General features: G+C 54.5%; 2 protein-coding genes across 2 annotated transcripts; one reads left to right on the top strand and one right to left on the bottom strand.

Moving 5' to 3' along the window:
- Window positions 1-238: 238 nt before the first annotated feature.
- Window positions 239-10,937, top strand: BCL9L (BCL9 like; the record flags this gene model as incomplete). Its single annotated transcript, XM_080631684.1, has 7 exons — window positions 239-539; window positions 1,840-1,962; window positions 3,326-3,527; window positions 4,134-4,218; window positions 4,625-7,007; window positions 7,482-7,742; window positions 9,036-10,937. 7 exons carry the CDS (start codon window positions 239-241, stop codon window positions 10,193-10,195), a joined length of 4,515 nt encoding a protein of 1,504 aa, XP_080487810.1. The 3' UTR covers window positions 10,196-10,937.
- A 4,284-nt stretch (window positions 10,938-15,221) lies between these two features.
- On the bottom strand, window positions 15,222-20,028 carry CXCR5 (C-X-C motif chemokine receptor 5; the record flags this gene model as incomplete). Its single annotated transcript, XM_080631601.1, has 2 exons — window positions 19,805-20,028; window positions 15,222-16,298 (listed from the first exon to the last, which is right to left on the bottom strand). The coding sequence occupies exons 1-2, from the start codon at window positions 19,841-19,843 to the stop codon at window positions 15,222-15,224; spliced, it is 1,116 nt and encodes a 371-aa protein (XP_080487727.1). The 5' UTR covers window positions 19,844-20,028.
- Window positions 20,029-20,246: the final 218 nt, after the last annotated feature.

Here is a 20,246-nt window from a genome sequence, read left to right as displayed (position 1 = left end):
CACGGGCAGGCTCCATGCATGGCATGGGTGGGAGTTGGCTGCTTGTCTGCGTGCAACTGACTGTGGAGCGGGATCCTTTGCTTGGAGGGTTGCTGGCTGATTCCCGGCAGGAGCGGCTCTGGGGCTGTGCCCGTGTGAGGAGCACCCACTCACCCGCTGCCCTCTTCTCCTGCAGGTTTCTGACCAAAGGGCCTGGGAGCTCCCTCCACTGGCGCTGTGGGAAGCTTTAGCCAATCCAATGCACCCTGACAACAAACTGCCCAGCCATGGCAAGGCAGGCAGCAGCGGTGCCCCAGCCCAGCACCACAACGTGAGCCAAGCACCCCCCTGCAACCTGGGCTCTAAGGGTGTGGGGGCAGGCAGCCATGGCAGCAAGGCCACTCAGATCTCCCCTGGCAACTCTGGACTGAAAAACAGCCAGAACACTGTCCCAAACTTCAGCTCCTTGAAGGGCAAGGTGAAACGGGAAAGAAGCATCTCGGTGGACTCTGGAGAACAGCGAGAAGCCAGCACCCCTTCACAGGACACGGAATCAAAAGGTAGTAACTCTCCTAAACCTTGCCTCAGCACGTCCTACTCGTAGTTGCTCCAAGCGTCCTGGCAGGACCTGGGATGGGAGCAGCTGTGAGTATCTTGTGTTTCTGTGCTGCGGCTTCTGTCCGGGCTTGTCCTGGCTGCCTGTGTGCCTTTGCATCATTGCTCGTCACATCCGTGGTTTTGGGACCAGAGTGACTGAGCAGTGTCTTTATGTTCCAGCCCCTAAACTGTTTGTTACGTAAAGAATCTGCGACTCTGGTTTTCATAGGCTACTGAGGCCAGCTAAGCAAGAGCATGGTTCACTGCAGCTGCACTGAACACCCTGCTTTGTGATGTGCAGACTTTCAACTTGGGACCAAGTTGAGTTGTCTTCTGTCTCCTTGCTGTTGGCAAAGAGCTGCTTTTGTGGTGTTCTTGCAGCTGCCCAACGACTCAGTCATGGTTAGTGAGGAGGTGCTGTGAGGGTCGCTGTCTGAACAGTTCTGTGGTTTCATCAGCGATGGATGACTCTTCTGTTATAGCACGTGGCTTCTGGAAAAGGGCTGAGTCAGTGCTTCCAAACCCTCTGGCTTCCCTGTCCTCACCAGCCTTCCCTGTAGCCTCTTGCGTTCCGCCAAGCTCTGTGCTCAACGGCTGCGTGGGATGCTAGAGCATCTTGCAGGGGGGTTGTCGGAGCAGAAATCCCAGTAGGGCCCTTGGTTCCAACCAAGACTCACACCTGGTCCCCAGACACAGAGCCGCTCTTCCAGCTCGTGCCCCTGTGCATTTGATTTCACAACCACATGTGTCTGTCCTGTGTCTGATTCCTTTCCACGAGTCCCCGGGTGCCTTTAGCTACTTTCTCCCTTAGCTGCATCAGCCCCATATGAAAAATGGAGGGAGGCAGGGAAGGCCCCTGCCCCACTGATGTGTGCAAAGGATGCGAATGTGCCCCCCTGTTCCATTTTCAGGTTTAATTGCTAAACCACAGACCCCTTACTTTTAGGGTTAGTGCCCAAAGCTCTCTGGCTTGGAACATCAGTTGGACATGTCCTGGTTTTGCAGACTCTTTTTAGACAGTAAGGAATCTGTATCATTTGAGCCATAGCTCTCACAGGGGAGTCTCACTAGGTCTGGCTGCAAAGACAGGGAGCCCAGACCTAGCAGATACTTCAGGATCTTTACCACGGCTGGGCAGATATCAGCGTAAGACATCTTGCCCAGTGCATCCTGGCTGGGTTGGTAGGGCCGGCATGCAGCACGCAGTCATTCCAGCCCCTGTCAGGTCTCCTCAGCTCTTTTGATGGCTCCATCCTGTTGCAGGTGAGGTGGCTCCCCGTAGCAAGCGACGGTGTGTGCTGGAAAGGAAGCAGCCATACAGTGGGGATGAATGGTGCTCTGGACCGGACAGTGAGGAAGACGACAAGCCCATCAGCAGTGCACACAGTGAGTGTCTACCTCCTTACTAGCTCAAAAGCTTGAATGAAGCCAGATCCTGCAGCTCAGCAGGGCAGATGGCACTGGCACCTCTAGTTTTGCCTTTGTGGGCTGACTTAGCTGGCTGTGTGGCGTAGTGGGCCGTTGCAGTTGGTGGTGGTTGTGAAGGGAGAATGTTTGCAGCCATGCAGTGAAGTGTGGGACCTATTTTGTGGAGATGCTACTGCGATGCTGGAGGAGAAGGTGTTGAGGTTGAATGTCCCTGTTTTACCTGGCTCTAGCCACACTAGTAGCAGAATTGCCATCTTGGAAGCGTGCCTGGCTAAACTCTGGTTAAGTGTGCTCACCCTGGTCATAGGGGCAGCCGGACCACGCGACACGCATTGTTCTTGTTGCAGCAGTTAGCTCTGTGCCAGGCCATCCATGCAGCTGTGCTTTAAAGGTGACTGAGTCTAAAGAGTCTCTTGGGGTCTTGACAGGGGTTCAGGCAGGGCTGAGCTGGCCAAGGTGTGCACTGTTTGGGGCAATGAACTGTAGGTGTCTCCTGTTTTCCAAGAGCATCAAAACTCTTTGATTTTTATGTTTTATTTTTTGTATCTAGAATTCGGTTTACTTTCAAATTGCAACAGGGAGAATATCTGAGGGCAAGGTCCTTTGGGGCCCAGGAGCTGCAGCTGATGGAGAACATGGAAATATATAAAATCAAGTACAGGGTGGCCTTTGTGCCTGCCAGCATATTGTAGCCATCCTCTTCTGGATGTTCTCTTGTGCTTCTTCTGTGGTCTGCAGCCCTTGTGGGAAGGTACAGTGCTGCCTCCCTGTTGCTGCCTGCCTCCAGATGGGCCTTGGAGCAGCTTAGAGCAGGTCGAGGTGGGGCTGTCCAGGGACGAGGGCTAGCAGCGAGGCAGTGTGCGTGTCCCCATGTCACATTTCCAGTGGCGTCTCTTCCCTTTAAACACTGCTGTGCCAGGGCTGGGCTGTGGTGCTGGTCTTCCCAGGTCTGCTACTGGGAGGTGAGTGCCGGGAGGCTGCTGGAGGGGGAGCAAGGGAGCCTGCCCTGGCGGAACAGAACAGTGCGTGAGGAGGAAGACAAGAGGAAGGCAGGGCGAGCTGCTGGTAATTGCAACGCTTATTAATATTAATTAGGGCTATTATTTAATACGGCTGATGACTAATGCGACTCCAGCACCCCCGGTGCCCGTTCCGCGGGCAGGGACAGGCGGAGAGCCTCGGGCCGTGCTGGGGACCAGGAGGCGGTGGCCCCTAGGCGCCGGGGATGGCCGGGCGAGTGCTGCCACCTGCCGCCGGGCGGCGGCTCTCACCCTGCCCCGGCCCGGCCTCGGCAGCTTCTCTCCCGTTTCTTCTCCCTCAGATTGTAATGTAGCAGATACTGCAATGTCCACGGCCTCACAGCTTGGCCCAGGGTCCAACCCGCTGCCGAACCTGAACGAGACCAGCTCCTCCAGCGTGCCTCATGGTGCTGCCCCCGGCTTGCGGTCCGACGCTGCAGGTGGTGGGGCGGGAAAGCCACCCTCACAGTTCGTTTACGTCTTCACAACACACCTTGCTAACACGTAAGTAGAAAACCTCATCTGTCCTCCAGGGATGGGCAAACTCTGTTTTAAACACACGCTTCCTCCCAGCAATGCCCAGGACTGTGCTCTGTGACACATGCTGTAGAGTATGTCTAGTCAGCATCCAGCTGAAAGATTCACCCAAACCATCATGGACTGACTTGGAAGAGCTAAGCAGCTGAGTGTCACTGGGGGTGCCCTGTAACACTTGATGCTCTCCACTGAATTCCTCTCTTCTGTTCCATGTTGTCTCAGCATTGGAATCCTACCAAGGCTGCTTAGGTTTAGAGCTCTTCTACAACACAGATTTGGTGCAGTAGATACCAGAGCATCTCAGTGACAGCCACCTTAGGGCAGCAGGCACAAGGTACAGCCCAGTGCTCATCACATGGGACATGGGAAGAGGGAAATTCCAGGGCAAGCAGTTATCAGTTGGAAAGCCTCACTGCGGCCTGTGTGGGACGGGGGGGACTCTGAGAGTATCACCCTACTTGGTGACTTCCAGAGATTTCCCGCAGGACTGAAGAGTGGAGGTGGCCACTGGGGCTGGTACAGGTGGGATGGGGCATAGTACCTCTTCTCCAGTGGTTTATGCTCTCTCCCCAGAGCTGCAGAAGCTGTCCTGCAGGGCCGAGCTGACTCCATTCTGGCCTACCATCAGCAGAACGTCCCACGAGCAAAACTAGACCAGGTAAGTGGGCTATGAGCCAATGCCTCTGTCGGCACATGCTGCTGACCCTTCCCTTCTGAGGTGGCCATTCTCCCCCAGCTCCTGGCTCAGCTGCAGAGGAAGGAGTTGCTCTTTTGGTGGGGTGGGAAGCTGCTTTGCTGTCGAACCTCATCAGAGTTCTTCTGTCAGCCGTGGAAAGTTTGGGATGGGGCATGGCACGTGACCCTGCAGCCATGTGTGCAGAGCACCTGGCTGTGCATTTCCACGGCATGTGTAATGGCAGCTGAGTCTTCCCCACAGGGAATGAAGGGGAATTGCCACAGGACATGTTTTTGCCACAGAGAGGTCTCCAGCAGGGTGTGGGGGAGCGTTACATACTTAGGATTTTCCTGCTCAGGTTTATTTCCCTTTTCTCTGCTAGGCACCAGCTCCTAAAGTGCTGGGGGTTGCCGAGCCGCTTCCCATTAACCCTCCTGCTGCCAACACTCCACAGTCCCAGCCACCACCGGCACCTCAAGCGAGTCAGCCGCAGGCACAACCCGCCCCACCGCAGCCCCCACCTCAGACCATGAGTCAGACACCTCTGCCTGCACCCAGCAGCCTGCCCCAGGAAGGGTCAAGTGAAGATATCCGGAGAGATCTGACTCCCAACTCTCTGGGGAACAACGGCGGCAGCAACCAGCCTGGAAGCAACCACCCAAACACACCCACCGCATCTGCCACCACCATGCAGCCTGGGCAGGTGGACTCCTCCACCACATCCGGCTCCAGCCTCCTTGGCGAGGGCCCAGGCACGGGGATGCCGGGGAACGGGCAGGCAGGTCTGGGCCCCAGGAACCCCATGAACTCAGAGGGCCTCTCGAAGGAGCAGCTGGAGCACCGAGAGCGTTCTCTGCAGACCCTGCGGGACATTGAGCGCCTGCTGCTGCGCAGTGGGGAGACCGAGCACTTCATGAAGTCCAGCCAGAACACAGGTGAGGGTGGGACTGCCCCTCAGCCACAGGCTGCCCCTTCCCAGCCCCCTGCACCCGCCACCGGCATGAAAAAGTATGAGGAGCCTCTGCAGTCCATGATCTCGCAGACCCAGAGCCTCGGTGGGCCCAGCCTGGAACATGAGGTTCCCCACCATCCAGGCACTGACATGGGGCAGCAGATGAACATGATGATGCAGCGGCTGAACCAGGACAGCCTGACACCGGAGCAAGTGGCCTGGAGGAAGCTGCAGGAGGAGTACTATGAGGAAAAGCGACGGAAAGAGGAGCAGATCAGCATCCATGGCCGGCCCATGCAGGAGATAATGATCCCGCAGTCGATGGGGAGCATGATGATGCGTGGGCCCCCACCACCCTACCACAGCAAGCCTGGAGAGCAGTGGCCTCCGGGGATGGGCAGCCAGTTGCGGGGACCCATAGACGTGCAGGACCCAATGCAGCTGCGGGGAGGGCCACCCTTCCCGGGGCCACGGTTCCCTGGAAATCAAATGCAGAGAGTCTCTGGCTTCGGAGGGATGCAGAACATGCCTTTGGATGCTCTTGGGCCCATGAATGCCATGCAAAGGCCAGTCAGGCCTGGCATGGGATGGAACGATGATATGCCTCCTATGGGAGGCCCCGGGAACTTTCCGCAAGGTACCCTGCCCTATCCGGCAGGGCAGGGGGACCACGAAAGGTTCATGAATCCTCGTGCCAGAGAGGAGATGCTGCGGCATCAGCTGATGGAGAAACGCCCGGTGGCGATGCAGAGGCCCATGGGGATGTCTGGCAACCCCATGAGCCAGGGCATGGAAATGGAGAGGATGATCCAGGCCCACCGGCAGATGGATCCGTCCATGTTTGCTGGGCAGATAACAGGGGACAGCCTGAGCAGTGCCCCAATGGGAATGGATTTTGCAGGCACTCGGGGCATGCTGAGCCCCCCTATGAGTCAGTCAGGCCTTCGGGACATGGATGCACCCATGGGCCCCGGCAACCTCAACATGAACATGAATGTCAACATGAACATGAACATGAACCTCAATGTCCAGATGACGCCGCAGCAACAGATGATGATGTCGCAGAAGATGAGGGGCCCCGACATGATGGCCCACCAGGGCATGAGCCCTGAGGAGCTGGCCAGGGCCAGGGCTCAGAATGGCAATGGCAGTACAATGCTGGGGGGACCCCAGAAAATGATGATTCCTTCCCAGTTCCCCAACCAAGGACAGCAAGGCTTCTCAAGTGGGCAGGGGCCTTACCCCAACATGCCCCAGGAGATGGGCAGCGGCTCGGACATGTTCAGCCCTGAGCAGGGTGCCATGCCCATTGGGAGCATCAGCGGCACCACCAGGCTCAGCCACATCCCTCTGCCTCCAGCCTCCAATCCTGCTCCCACGCAAGGGGGGAACCTTGCCAGCATGCACCAAGCACCATCCCGGGGGCTGGGCCGCCGACCCTCTGACCTCAGCATCAACATTAGCCAGATGAACTCACCCAGCATGGGTCACCTCAAGTCTCCCACCCTCAGCCAGGTGCACTCGCCACTGGTCACCTCCCCTTCTGCCAACCTCAAGTCCCCACAGACGCCCTCGCAGATGGTCAGCATGCCGCCTTCAAACCAGTCTGGACCCCTCAAGTCCCCCCAGGTGATGAGCTCCTCCCTGAACGTCCGGTCTCCAACTGGCTCACCAAGCCGCCTGAAGTCGCCTTCCATGGCTGTTCCTTCCCCTGGTTGGGTGCCGTCTCCCAAAGCCACCATGGCCAGCCCGGGAGTCAACCAGAGCAAGCAGACTCTCAGCATGAACTCATCTACTTCCATGGGAGGACTGGATCAGGGTATGCCACGTTTCTTATGTGTGTGCTCCATTCTGGGGAACATGCAGACAGGGTTCCCCTCCAGCCCGTGTGTTCTCGCAGGAGCGGGGAGATGCTCGTGCTGGTGCGTGCCCTTGTGCCTCATGGAGCTAGTCTTTTTTTTTCCAGGAGTCCACCCAGGGCCTTTGCAGGTAGATGGGAGGGTGAACAGAGCAGCTTTTACTTCAACCCCAGCTCACGTGCTGTGATACTGGCAGCAAAAGATGAGCCAGTGCTGGGCGGTCAGGGGCAGTTTAAAGTGAAGTTCATTGCTGTTCTGGAGCAGGGTCTCCACATGAGCCTCCTCAGAGTCTGGAGGATGCCAGGCCATGCCAGCTCTGCATTTTGCAGCCTTCTCTGGTCACAGCTGCTGGAAGGAGGGGCCAGGGTTGCTGTCTGATGGGAGCAAGGCACGGTGTGCAGGAGGTGCTAAGCTGCTCTCTGTCTTGCTTGCAGGTTCACTCCCTTCCGGGCCTCGGAGCAGCTCTTCCGCACCAGCCAGTAACACCTCTAGCACCATGAATCCCAACATGCCTTTTACTTCCTCTCCAGATCCATCCCCCTCCCAGAACCCCCTCTCACTGATGATGTCCCAGATGTCCAAGTATGCCATGCCCAGCTCCACACCGCTTTACCACAATGCCATCAAAACCATCGCCACCTCTGATGACGAGCTGCTGCCGGACAGGCCTATGCTTCCACCTGGGAGTATGTCAGGTATGTGCTTCTGGGGCTGGACTTGTCCCAGAAGGGGTCACACCATCTTGTGCTGCCAGGGACCGGAGACGCTAGGTGGAGGAAGCATTAGGAAGGATGTTCTCCCACCAACTGCCATGTCAAATGGCTTAAATTTGTCCTCATTCAGAAGAGTCTGCTCACTTCTTTGTCCTGTACCCAGGCTGCCCATCAGCTTTTGGCTTGGGTTTGCTGCCTGGAAGGACATGAGCTCATGTGGAATTGGAGGCACTCTTTTTCCATGAGCCCTGGAACATTTTGGAACTACCTTCACCCTGTGCAGACATGTTGGCCCTGGATTTTCAGGGCTCCTGTATTGTCTCAGTTCCAGGACTCGCAGGCAAAGGTCTGCTGCTTGGAGCCTTTGTGCTCTTGTGCAGTGGAACAGGGACGCTCTGAACAAGGTGTGGGAGTTCGGGGTTTTGGTGGAGTCCAGGTGTCTGCAAGGGCAAGGCTGTCATAGCATAGTTCTGATCTCAGTAGGTGACAGCCAGATACGCTCCGCTGACTGGCAGCACTGCTGGGGACAGCTAGGCAAATGAGCGCTTTGCGTCATCTGGTGACCAGCCCGAAGGGGAATTCCAGCATGTTGTACCACTTGGTTTAGGGCTTTAAAGCTGTCTGTTAAATATTTTTGGCAGTTTTCAAAACGAAAAATCAACTTTTTGACTCTTTCACTGCAGGGTAGTCACTTGGGTTGACTTCAGGAATGCAAATGTGCTGGCTCCTTCCTAACCTGAACCCCTTCGCAGGCACGGGTCACTCTGCTGTGCCAGTGAGCCCAGTCCTCCCTCTTGGACAGTACCTGGGTCAGGCTGCAGACTCTTTTGCTTCTTTATCTTCTCGCTACCCAAGATCATGTGGTCGCAAGAGCTTGCTGGGTGGCTACCTCTGCAGGCAGGCAGTGAAGTGTCACTGCTTGGTGCCTTGCAGGCAGCTGAGAGCCCCGCTGAGATCATGGGGTAGAACCATCCCAACATGCCCAGACTCTAGAATCAGTGAGCTATAAGGAGCTACAGCTCCATCCAGGGGGGTGGCTGAAGCTGGAACAGCTCTCTGCTGTTCCCACGCTTGAGGAGCTGGAGCCTGAGGCACTTTTCCCTGATGCTGGTGCTTTGTGAGCCCACCTTTCGGTTTCTAGCTGAGCATCACGCTCCATGCTCAGGGCTTTCTGAGCAGGAATGCTAGGCAGGCATCCAGGATGTGGAATCTGCAGTCCCAAGAGGTCTGTGGGCAGAGTTAACCCTTCTTTCTCTCTTTTTTGCCTCTCCTTAGGTGTGACAGGCAACCAGCCGAATCAGCTGCACTTGAACTCTGTGGGGCCTGGATCTTCTCAGAGCCCCATGGGAATGAACCTGCCTGGTCAGCAACCGCTCTCCCATGAGCCGCCCCCCACCTCCATGATGTCCTCCCCAAACCCTCTGGGCTCCAACATTCCTATGCACCCAAGCGCGCCAGGGCCAGGCGTGCCTCCCCAGAACCCCATGATGCTGCCCCCAGGGCCGCAGGACTCGATGAACCAGCAGTGCGGCCCCGTGCCCAACAGTTCACAGATGATCCCTTCCAACCAGCTCGTGTTCCCCCGCATGCAGCAGCCCCACAACGCCATGCCATCTCCTGCCGGGGGCATGCCCATGGCCCCTGGTGGTGGAGGTGGCCCGGGGATGCAGCAGCATTACCCACCAGGGATGCCCTTGCCACCTGAGGACCTGCCCTCCCAGCAGCCTGGCCAGATGCCTCCTCAGCAGCACATGATGGGGAAGAACATCCCTCCTCGGATCGGCGAGCCCTACCCAGCCGTGCTTCCTGGGGTGGCATCGGTGCTGAACGACCCCGAGCTCAGCGAGGTGATTCGCCCCACGCCCACTGGCATCCCTGAGTTTGACCTGTCCAGGATCATCCCATCGGAGAAGCCAAGCAGCACCTTGCAGTATTTCCCCAAGAGCGACAGCCAAGCACCCAAATCGCAGCCTTCCAACCTCCATCTCATGAACCTGCAGAACATGATGGCTGAGCAGCCCCCGGTGCGGCCAGGTATGAATGCTCCCAGCCTCCCTGGGCAGCAGGGCGTACAGAGGGGACTCGGCATGCCCATGTGTCATCCTGGACAAGTTCCCATGCTGGGCAGGACAGGCATACCGCCCCAGCAAGGCATGATGGGCAACAGCATGCACCAGGGCATGATGTCTCCACAGCAGAGCCTGATGGCCCAGCAGAATTTCATGCTGATGCAGGCCAAGCAGAGGAGCATGTCTGTGTCAGGGGAGATGTATGCCCAGACAGGACACATGATGTCACCTCAGGGCTCCCTCATGGGGCCTCCGCCTCAGCAGAACCTCATGGTCACGCACCAGATGAGGCAGAGGAGTGTCTCCTTGGACAGCCAGATGAGTTACATCCCCGGGCCTGGGAACATGGCAAACCTGCCTTTCTAACCTGGCCGGCACTCAGCTGGGGAGGGGATGGGGCTGCCTCTACAGACACTTTTAAACCTTTCTTGGGGGACAGTTGGGGGCCAACGCCGGTGGAGGACACTACGTGGGATGCTTTTCAGATCGGATTCGCCTCTACACAGAAAACCAGATGTGCAGTAAACTTGATGTGAATTGGGTTTCTTTTTCCTTTCTTTTTGGGGAAGGGGAGGGTGGAGGGGCTGGGAGCAGGGCTGTCACACTAAGCCCTGTATGGTGACCAGGGACATCCAGACCCAGTGGCAGTTTGTGACGTTTTCATTTTTTGGTTTTCCTCTGTCAAGTGTTCTTCCTCCCCCCTCCCCCCCCATTTTTTCCTTTTTTCTTTTCTTTTTTTTTTTTCCTTTGTAAACAAACAAAATGTGCAAGAGGGTTTTTGGAACTAGCTGTAAATAGGACGCTGGGAAAGGCAAAACTTGTGCTGGTTTTTAATTGTTCTGTATTTCTGTGTTTTAATAGAAGCCTCAAAACATGTTTTAAAAAAACAAACAAAACAACCCCCACATGCTAAAGTCAACAGTGTACAAGGATTGAAAACTCTCCTGAGGGGCAGCAGGAGGATCCCCCAGGGTGCACAAGGCATTGAGAAATCCCATTGTAGAGTGACTGTGTCAAACCTGTGTTGTTCCCATGTCCCAGAGGTTTGCATGTGCGGGGTGTATGGCTTCATGCAGATCCTAGGCCCCTGTGAATGCTGTGCAGAGCACATGGCCGCAGTCAACGACTGAGGCCCCTCGGGGAGGTCAGAGCTGTGGCCACGGTGAAGCACTGCTGGAGCAGCCTCCCAGGATTTGGCTGTTGCTGCTGTGTGGTGAAGCTGCTGTGGCTGGGCTGGGGATGGTGCTGGCCCTTGGGCTGGAGAAGCGGATCTGGGCTGCTGTGCAGGTGGTTAATGTGCCGGACTCGGAGGTCTCAACCAGCGACGTCACCTTCAGTCCCTTCCCTTCATGCTGTGTCACTTGTGGGCAGGGTGGTGCAGTGTGTAGGGATAGATGGGCTCCAAGATGAGTGAGGTGAAGCGTTCCTGTGCTTCCAGGAGAGGTGAGCTGAGAACCCTGCTCTGCTGCAGCCTTCCTACACCAGTTCTTTACCAGTCTGTTGCCCTCTGCGACTGTGCTCTACCTCTGCCATTGAGTGCTCTCCCAAGTCTTCCTCATGCTTGTCAGTGATCCATCTCCAGAGTTTCACAAGCAGTCTTTGCTTCACCTCGCCCTGAGCTACTGGCAGCAGCCCTGCTCTGCTGTGCAGTAGAGGTCCAGCCGCTGGTGAGGACCTGTCCCTGTGTGTGAAGCTCCATCTTGGTGTAAGAGTTGGTCTTGTACAGGGTCAGTGGTGTGGGCCCCCTGTGCCTCGGGCAGAAGATGTTGTGTTGTGGCCTCATTCCCAGGCTGGTGGAAGCTGTTTGAACGACTCCAGCTGCTCTGGATGCACTCCACCCTCCCTGTCCTCCGCTCTGTAAGGTCTTCCCACCCACAGTGCTGATGGGCCCCCGATGTTTGCTCACAGAGAGGACCGCAGGGTGACACGTGTGCACTTCTGCATGCACCATGATATCTCTGGACCTCTGCAGGGACCTCTGCAGATTCCAGCATGAGTACCCTATGGGTATCCAGCAGTGCACTCAGGGCAGGTGATTGCTGGGGAAACACTCACTGGAGGGTTGTCTCTGCAGAGCCAGACTTAGCATACTACCTCTCTTGTAGCAGAGCTCACATTTCCCTGCATGCTACTGCAGGGAGGAGAGCACTTTCAGAAAGGGAGATTGTCAAGTAGCAAGCAAATGGCAGGGCTTTTTATCGCATTACAAGCTGTTGAGGAAAGTCAGCAGCTGTCTTGATCTGATCTGTTCAACAATGGGGCCACATAGTCCAGTTAGGAATACCTTGAAGTCTTGGGTGTTTTGTAGCAAGCAGTACTGGGTGGGAAGCATGTGTCTGGATTTGAGGAAGGCTTTCGCTCTGGTCTCCAGTTTGATGTGGTTTTGTTGTGTACAGTGTGAGCGCACAGCCTTTTCAGAGATGACAAAATGGGAACAATCCTGGGAGGTGCTCATCCCTGCCTGGCAGTTGGAGTGGAGGAATAAACCCCAGGCTAACAAAGTGTGCTTTGGACCTGGGGTGATAGCTGGTTGGATTCTCTATCCATTCAGAACATGCGTTTCACATGGGAAGATGTGGTTTTAGCAGATGCAGCTCTTTCTAAGCCTGACTTGCCTGAAAGGCCGTGGCTTCTCTTGGCTGCACTTTGAGGTGCTGGCTGCCCATATTTTCTTGTAAACATCCAAATACCAGTGCCAGCCCCAAACGTTGCTCATCACCCACCAGCTAGTCTCGGTTAATTTGAAGCCATACTTTTTTTCTATATGGAAGGTTTTTGTTTGTCTATAGACAACTGTTGTTCTAGCCTGGTTGAGATCTCCACGTGTCCGTACCTTCCCTGTTGATGGCTGAACATCTGATGGGAGAAGAAGTGCTGCCTAACACCCCTCTGCACCATGGCGGCTCTCAGTCGCATCTGTGAACAGCAATATGGCAAGAGCTTCTTAAGAAGCTCACTAAAAGCCAGTCCTTGTTAGACCCAGGCCAGGTTTGCCACCAGCCTGTTGCCCACTGCTGTGAGCTGTGTCTAGTCTCGTGTCTTGTAGTTGATTGCTCGGCTTCTCGGCTTGAGTTCTGTGTCCTGACTCCACCTAATCACAGTAAAAGGTTTGCCCATGTTTTAGCCATGATTTTGTCATGTTTTCCAGCTCCAAAAAAAGGGACTGCTGGGAAACTGCATCTTTCAGTGTATCAGATAATCACACGCCCAGGAGTAGCTTTCACGTTGAGGTAATGGTGACTGACCTGTTCTCTGTCATCCCATGGAGAAACTTCCCCAGTCATTTTGTACCATTATATAAATATATATATAAATATAAATATATAAATACGATATGTGAAGACATCTTATTGGTTTTTATTTGAAACAATTTTTAGGCTTGTTTTTGGGTATCTGTGCTGCCTGTAATGTATTGACCTGTTTTATAGGTGCCTTTTTATTAAAAAGACAAATTTCAAAACCTGACCCTGTGCCTGTCTTCAGCGGCCGCGGGATTATCTGTGGCACTGGGAGTGGATGAGCAGAGCTGAGCTCAGCCAGCATCACCTGCAGCACGTCACAGCGAGGCCGGGGCTTTCAGAGCCGCGGGGAGAGCCCCTGCTCTGCAGCACTCCCAGGTCCATGCTCATTCATGCGCTACCCGGTGCACGCTCTGCTGCCCACCATGGGGCGCGCGTAGCAGGATGCTCTGCTGCAGCACCCCAGCTCCGTCTCCTGGGAGGCCGTGGTGGCCTGCAGGAGCTGCGGAGCAGCGTGCTGTTGTGGGGGTCTTTGTGTCCCCCTACTTGGGGTCGCTTCAGTGGGGATCGGGGCTTTCTCTGCTCATCAGGGAAGGGCCTGCCTGCTCTGAGCCAAGCCTTGCCCAGGCTGTCTGGGCTGAACGCAGGCATGAGGGTGGCTTTCCGCCGGGGTAGGAGGTGCTGCACTCAGTGCGAGAGGCTCTGTAAAGCAGGAAGTAACTCGGATCTGGACTGACGACGAGCACGGCAGAGCTGTCTGCAGCACTGGTGAAGGGAAATCTGAGGAAGCTGAGCTCCGTGGTCTCCATGTGCAAACAGCAACGCGTGTCACAAAGGTGCCATCAACCCACTTAGTGCTCTCTAGTGCATTTCCCTCGTGAAAGTGATATGATGACAGACAACTGCTTACAAGCACTATAGATGAGAAGGGGGTATTTTATTTAACTGCTTATTACAGCCCACCTCAAAACTTTCTAAAAGTTTCCCGAGATATAATTACTAAAACCTATAGTAAGAACAGATGTGTAATCCATTCACTCTTACTTTAACTGCAGATTTCCTTGTTACCTCGTGAACACTGTGAGAATGTGACACTGTTCATTTTGCCAGTAACTTTGTTGTGTAGAAACACAGTTCCCATCGGAACCAGGGCTGGGAAGGTGTTTATAATGTGTCTACAATGGGTTTGCTCAGGGGTAGGACTGTGGATCTAGACAGCAAGGGCAGGCTTCAGAGAGCTGCTCTGCTGCTGCTGCTGCGCATACATGCTTGGGTAACTACGGTCGCCATTAACTGCAGGTTTTGGCTTTGAAGATTCAGTGCTGCAGGAAGTGGTGGAGGGCTCTTTGTGTAAAAGCCTTATGCTTGGGGAGTTTTGTCCTCGAGTCACAAGTTGAGAATGAGATCTCTGCCTGAGCTGGACTGATGTAATGTGACTCCTTCCATAGTGACTGGTCTTCCTAGCAGGGCCCTTGGATCAGGGAAGTTCGGCTGCAGCCGAGCCCTTTGCTAGTGGATTGAACTTCAGCACTGAGTTTCGCATAAAATTCCTGCTGCAAGAGAACTGACATTGTTCCCACTTTGCTTAAACAGTGAATGGCAGAGCACTGTGTACCTATGACATTGGAGTGAGTTCTGCATCCCCTCAGTGTCTTGTTCCAGTTGCTGTGGCCAGCGAGTGGCCACTGCCTCCTTCGGGCACGTCTCTACCAACCCAAGCCAACAAAGTAGAGAGCTGCTGAGCTTTTGTCCTCAGTTCGTTGACTTGGCTGCATTTCTTTCCTTGCCTCTTGCACCCCAGCCTTGTGACTGGCTCCATGCAGAGGATGCCTGCACTCAGTTTTGTGAGAAACAGGTGAAAACGTCAGGTTCAACCTACTCGGGTTCATTTGGCCTTGCCAGAGTGACGACTGGACAGAGTGTCACCGACTGGATGGATTTCTACAGGCACAAGAACCAGGAGGAGCCAGGGAAAAGTGTCTGGTGGGATCTGGGTGTTGGATGGCTGCCGGACCTCAGTTTCCTGAGGACTGAAGAAGGGGGAGGGATGCTTGTGAAACTTGGGACTGAGGCCACACGCGTGCCACTGGGAAGGCAAGCCCCAGGCGGCTCTGCCCAGCAGGCAGCTCTTCCCAGCAGGCAGTTCTTCTCAGCTAGAAAGTGGAGATAGAGGTGGTGTTGTCAGACTCAATCCCACTGCCCTTCCTCGTCATCTCCAGGATCTCCTGCAGGGTCTCATGGCTTATGCAGCCAAGCTCCTGCAAGATCCGGAAGAAGTCGTTACGGAACTTGACTCCGACGAAGGCATAGAGGATGGGGTTTAGGCAGCAGTGCGTGAACCCAATGGCCTCTGTGACCATGATGGCTGTATCCAGCTGGTCTTCCAGGAGGCAGTTCTTGGTGAAGGCTTCTAGCTTGGTAAGTGTGTTCAGGAAAATGACGATGTGGTACGGGCTCCAGCAGAGCAGGAAGACGCCCGTGACCAGGATGGCCACACGGACAGCCTTCTGTCTCTGCAGACGCTGGGACTGACACAGAGCCCGAACGATGGCCACGTAGCAGTAACACATGACCAGCAGGGGCATGAAGAAGCCCACGGCATGGTAGAGGAAGCGGGTTGCCAGCCAGGCGTTGTTGCCATCAATCCCAACCTCGGGAAAATAGCAGATGCTGCGGTTGCTGTCATCCGCCCAGACTTCCATGAAGATGAGATCAGGTAAGGTCAAGAGCAGTGAGCAGAGCCAGACAACCGCACAGGTGAGGTGGATGGAGCGGGCTCTGCGCTTGCGGTAGGTGTGGATTGCATAGACGATGGCCAGGTAGCGGTCCACGGCGATGCACCCAAGCAGCATGCTGCTGCAGTAGAAATTGATCTTGTGGACAGCACTGAGGATCTTGCAGAGGAACTTCCCAAATACCCACCCAGCCAAGCTCTCCACCACACTGAAGGGGAAGGTGAGCAACAGTGCCAGGTTGGCCAGGGTGAGGTGGAAGAGGAAGGTTTCTGTGGTAGTGCGAGACCGTTTGAACCTCTCTAAAATGACCAGAACCAGGGCATTGCCCACTGTCCCCAGCACAAACATCAGTAAGTAGATGAGGGGCATGAAGACCTTTCTGAAGGAGTCTCTCTGGTTGCCGACCACAGATGAGGCTGGGTTGAAGCAGAAGTAGCCCTCCAAAGAAGGGGTGGTGTTCTCAGCTTCATAGTAACCACTCAGCTCCACCTGGCTCTGGAGAACAGAAAGGCTCTGGTTAACAGAGGGGAGTTTCTGCACATGAGAGCCTGGTCCCTCTGCTGGACCCAGCAGACTGGAGCAGAGGATTCCCACATCCCACAGTCTGCCTGCCTCAGGAGGGCATGCTGCCTGTCTGCAGTGTGGTGATGTGGGAAGACCCTCTGGTGCCAAGAGGTGCAGCAGCTTATGAAGAGGGCTGTCCCAGTCTCTAACAGTAAGTGCTGCTCAGTCTGTAATCTTTACCTAGTGCATTTGGGCATGTTCTGCTGTCCAGACAGATGACCAATTTAATCTTCTGGTTCTTGCCATGTAACCAACCATGTTACCTGCAGGTTGATGGCTTTTACTTTCTCAGAAAGCATGGAGCCCTCCTCTACCCATTTCTGAGCCTGACTGTCACCCCCATCCTGCCTGCTGCCTGCTGCCAGGTAGAAAGGTGGTGGGATTCACCACACAGCACATCTGTACCCCAGTTAGGGGTGCAGATCCTGTCCCCTTCTGCTTCTATTCCTCAAAGACCTCGGAGCTGCCTGGGGCAGGGCAAGGTGGTGACAGTAGCAGCGGTGCTCAGATCACTTCCCACGCACTCAGAGAAAGATGTGGGGCATGCATTCAAACGCCTCTGAGGCACACCAGTGCCATAGCTATGGGGATGGATGCTGGAGAGAGAAATCGGTTCTACCAGTGAACCCTGTGGTTCTGAATTAATTGTAGTCAGGGCAGGAAAGGGAATCTGAAAACACCACTGGGCCCCAAGGCTGACACCAGTGAGGAAAGTGCGATGGAGCCACTGCAGATGTGATTCACGCCTGACCTGCAGCAGCTCCTCACTAGGTGAGTGGCCTGTCCTCAGGCTGGGACTGTGGGCAAGTCCCAAGTGCCGTGAAGCTGGAGCTGCACTCGGGACAACAGCAGGGATGGTGGCCATGCTCTGCCTGGCCTCAGGCGCCTCAGGCAGAAGCTGCATGTTCACAAGAGCAAAAGGCTCAAGCACAGACAAGCAGCACAGGAAGCTTGTGTCAAGCTGAGAAACCAGTGATAACTGGAGAGAGCATGGCAGCAGTCACCCTGTGCTCCCCCCCGGCACGTTCTCTAGAGACCAGTGTGGAGACTCCAGTGTCAACCACAGCGGAAGCCTCCGCTTGCTGCTTTCATACCTTTCACTGCCAGCTGTGACTGTTTGCACCTGCTGCTCCCTCCCTCACTGAGTTCCCAGCTCTAAAGCCAGCCCTGCTTTAAACAGTTGTAGAGCTGATCGTGGGCTTTGCTCCCCCATGTACCCCTTACCTAAATGGCCATGACCAGCCTTGGGTCCTGCACTGTGACTGGCTAAAGAAAAGGGATTTATGTGTTTTCTTTCTTGGGCAACACATTGGGTGCCTCTGCACGCAACTGCTCTGGGTAAAGAGGTGACTCTGCTCCAAACCTCAAACATTCGTGACTGTCTTTGCCAATTGTAGCAGTGGGCTGCAAGCCTTTGGTGAGAAGCATTTTTATTCCCAAAGAACAATAAATTTTCTGGTTTAGCGTATGACTTTGGAGATTGGAGATTGCTGTTAAAGACAAAAGCCTGTAGAAATCCCTCCCAAACAAACATTCACTGCCTAGTCTGTACCCAGACCCTGTGTCGGGAGTTACCAACACACTCAGAAACCTGTGATTTGTTGGCCAGGGACAGATCCTTGAATCTGGCCCCCAAAATACCAAAAGCAACTCAAGAACCTTTGCAATGTGGTACAGCAAGCAAACCAGGCTGCTCAGGACATGTGGGTGACCATGCTGAACACCCAAAAAGAACATGTGTTGGAATGGGAAACTTCACTGGAGAGAGGTTGGAGGGTTCCAGCTTTAAAGAGGAGAAAAATGACGGGAAATGGCTGGCTTTGGTGGCCATAGTGGCCTCAGTGACAGTGGGAGGGCAGCCTGCACAGTGTTCAAAGGCTTTGGCTGTTGAAGAGTTTCCAGTATCACCTTGCCTGTGGAGCTGAAGGAGCGGAGGCCAAGCACCACTATCAAGACACCATCTGCTCACTGGCAGTAGGCAGGTAGGGTTCTTACCGTAAGCCAGTCGCTGTGGGCAGGGGAAGTGTGTGCTTAGCTGCGCCTGAGGCGTCCTCTCATGTGCATCTCTAAGCAGTGATGCACATGAGTGACTGTGGGTGGGAGCGGACAGAGATGAGTTGACAAAGAAAAGAGGATGAAAAGACAGATTCTGGGCTGAGACAGGAAGGGCAGGGACCCAGAGCTGCAGGAGATGCACTGAATGTGCCAGGCCAAGGTTCTAGGGACTCTGCTGTGACTCCCACCTCTAGGAGCGTGCGTGTGCAGGGAAACATTCATGCAAGTCTCCTGCAACACAACTGCAGCCAGACTTTTGGTGGGTGATAAAGTGGTGTCTTTGTAGTTGAGCAGTCAAGTGCATGCCAGGGAAGCTTATTCCTGCATGCTCTTTGTTCAGGGATCCCTTTTCCCCTCTAACCCACATCTTAGAGTTATTCCCGTCTCTGTGTGTCAGCTGCTTTTCCCAGTTCCCCCACAACTGCCAGCGATCAGAACATTTGGCTGCAGAAAAGAAACAGCTTGTGCACTATTAGGGATTTTCCATGTGAGTCATTCCCTTCCAGCCCATGCCATGGCCGGGAGAATCACACTGCACTCTGAGAGCCTTAAAACTGGAATTGCCCACATCAGCACAAGTTACTGACAGAGCTTCTGCTCATCTTCTCTCTATGCGTGAACTAGGGAAATGCACAAATAAGAGCAAAGACTCTGGGAACACCACGGTGCCTTATGGAAGCTCTCAGGGAAACGCATGTCACAGACTCCCGAGCACGGGAAGTCTGAGAAAAGGTACAAAACTGTTCTCGCTGCAGCACCTGACTATTGGTTCTTCAGAGAAACTAAACGAAACCTGAAGTCTGCTGCAGAGCCACTCTATTACAAAGTAAACTCTGAGCTGCAGCATTTGAAAACCAGGCTAATGATAGCGCGGCTTTGGACTTCCCCTTGGATAGCACATCGTCTAAAAGGTGCAGCTGCTGTCTTGCAGACACTTGCAGACGCAGGGGGAGAGAACTACAGGGCAGAATACACAGTGTCGTCACTCCCTATTAGAAGAAGTACTTGCAATTTATCTTCCCCTCTTTAGAAGTCCCCTCTTGTGAATATACTGCCTATTCCCCTTTCAGCAGAGCCTACATAAGCCTGTTCATGCAGAAGGCAGCAGTAGGAGCATGTGTGGTCATACCCAGGGTTTTCATGGGCAGAGAGCTTGCACTGGGTTTGCTTGGGCATTGCTCTCCACCAGCGCAGCATGATCACTTGCAGTCCCTTCATCGATCAGGTCTTAAGGGATGCAAGGGCAGATTGTAAGGCCTAAGATTTCGCTCCCCCTCTGCCAACAGGAGGGGTGGAAGATGCACAGATAGAAAACAGGCCTTTCAGCCCACCCCAGCTCTACCTGCTCTCCCTGTTATGAAGCAAAGCCAGGCCTGACTCACCAAGTCATAGATCTCTGATGAGTAGCTGACAGGCCCCATGGTTTCAGGGGCAGAATCTGTCTCTCCTCCAGCAGTTTCAGCAAAAGTTCTTTTTTTGGGTGGAGTTAATCATTTAAGCATGTGGGGAGGGACCCGGCATGCAACAATAGAGTATTTGCAAGGCAAATGAGCTTCTAGCATAGAGTGACCTGATTGATGTAAAGATTAGCATCTGGCTTTATCATCTTTTTTCTAGTGCTGTAAACTGACTTTTAAAGTACAGTTTGAAGAATCCATGTTCCTTTGGTCCGTACTAGGGAAGACCCAGAATGTCCATAGGTCTTCTTTAAAAAGAAAGAAGAGGGATGCATTGGGTGGGAGAGATGCTGACAAGGGAGCTGCGCGTCAGGGACAATCCCTTTGCATCAGGGGACAGCAGCTCAAGACATTGCAGTAGCCTCAC

Source organism: Psittacula echo (genome assembly GCF_963264785.1).
Source record: "Psittacula echo genome assembly, chromosome: 18".
NCBI lineage: Eukaryota > Metazoa > Chordata > Aves > Psittaciformes > Psittacidae > Psittacula > Psittacula echo.
This window is presented reverse-complemented; position numbering and strand designations above follow the sequence as displayed.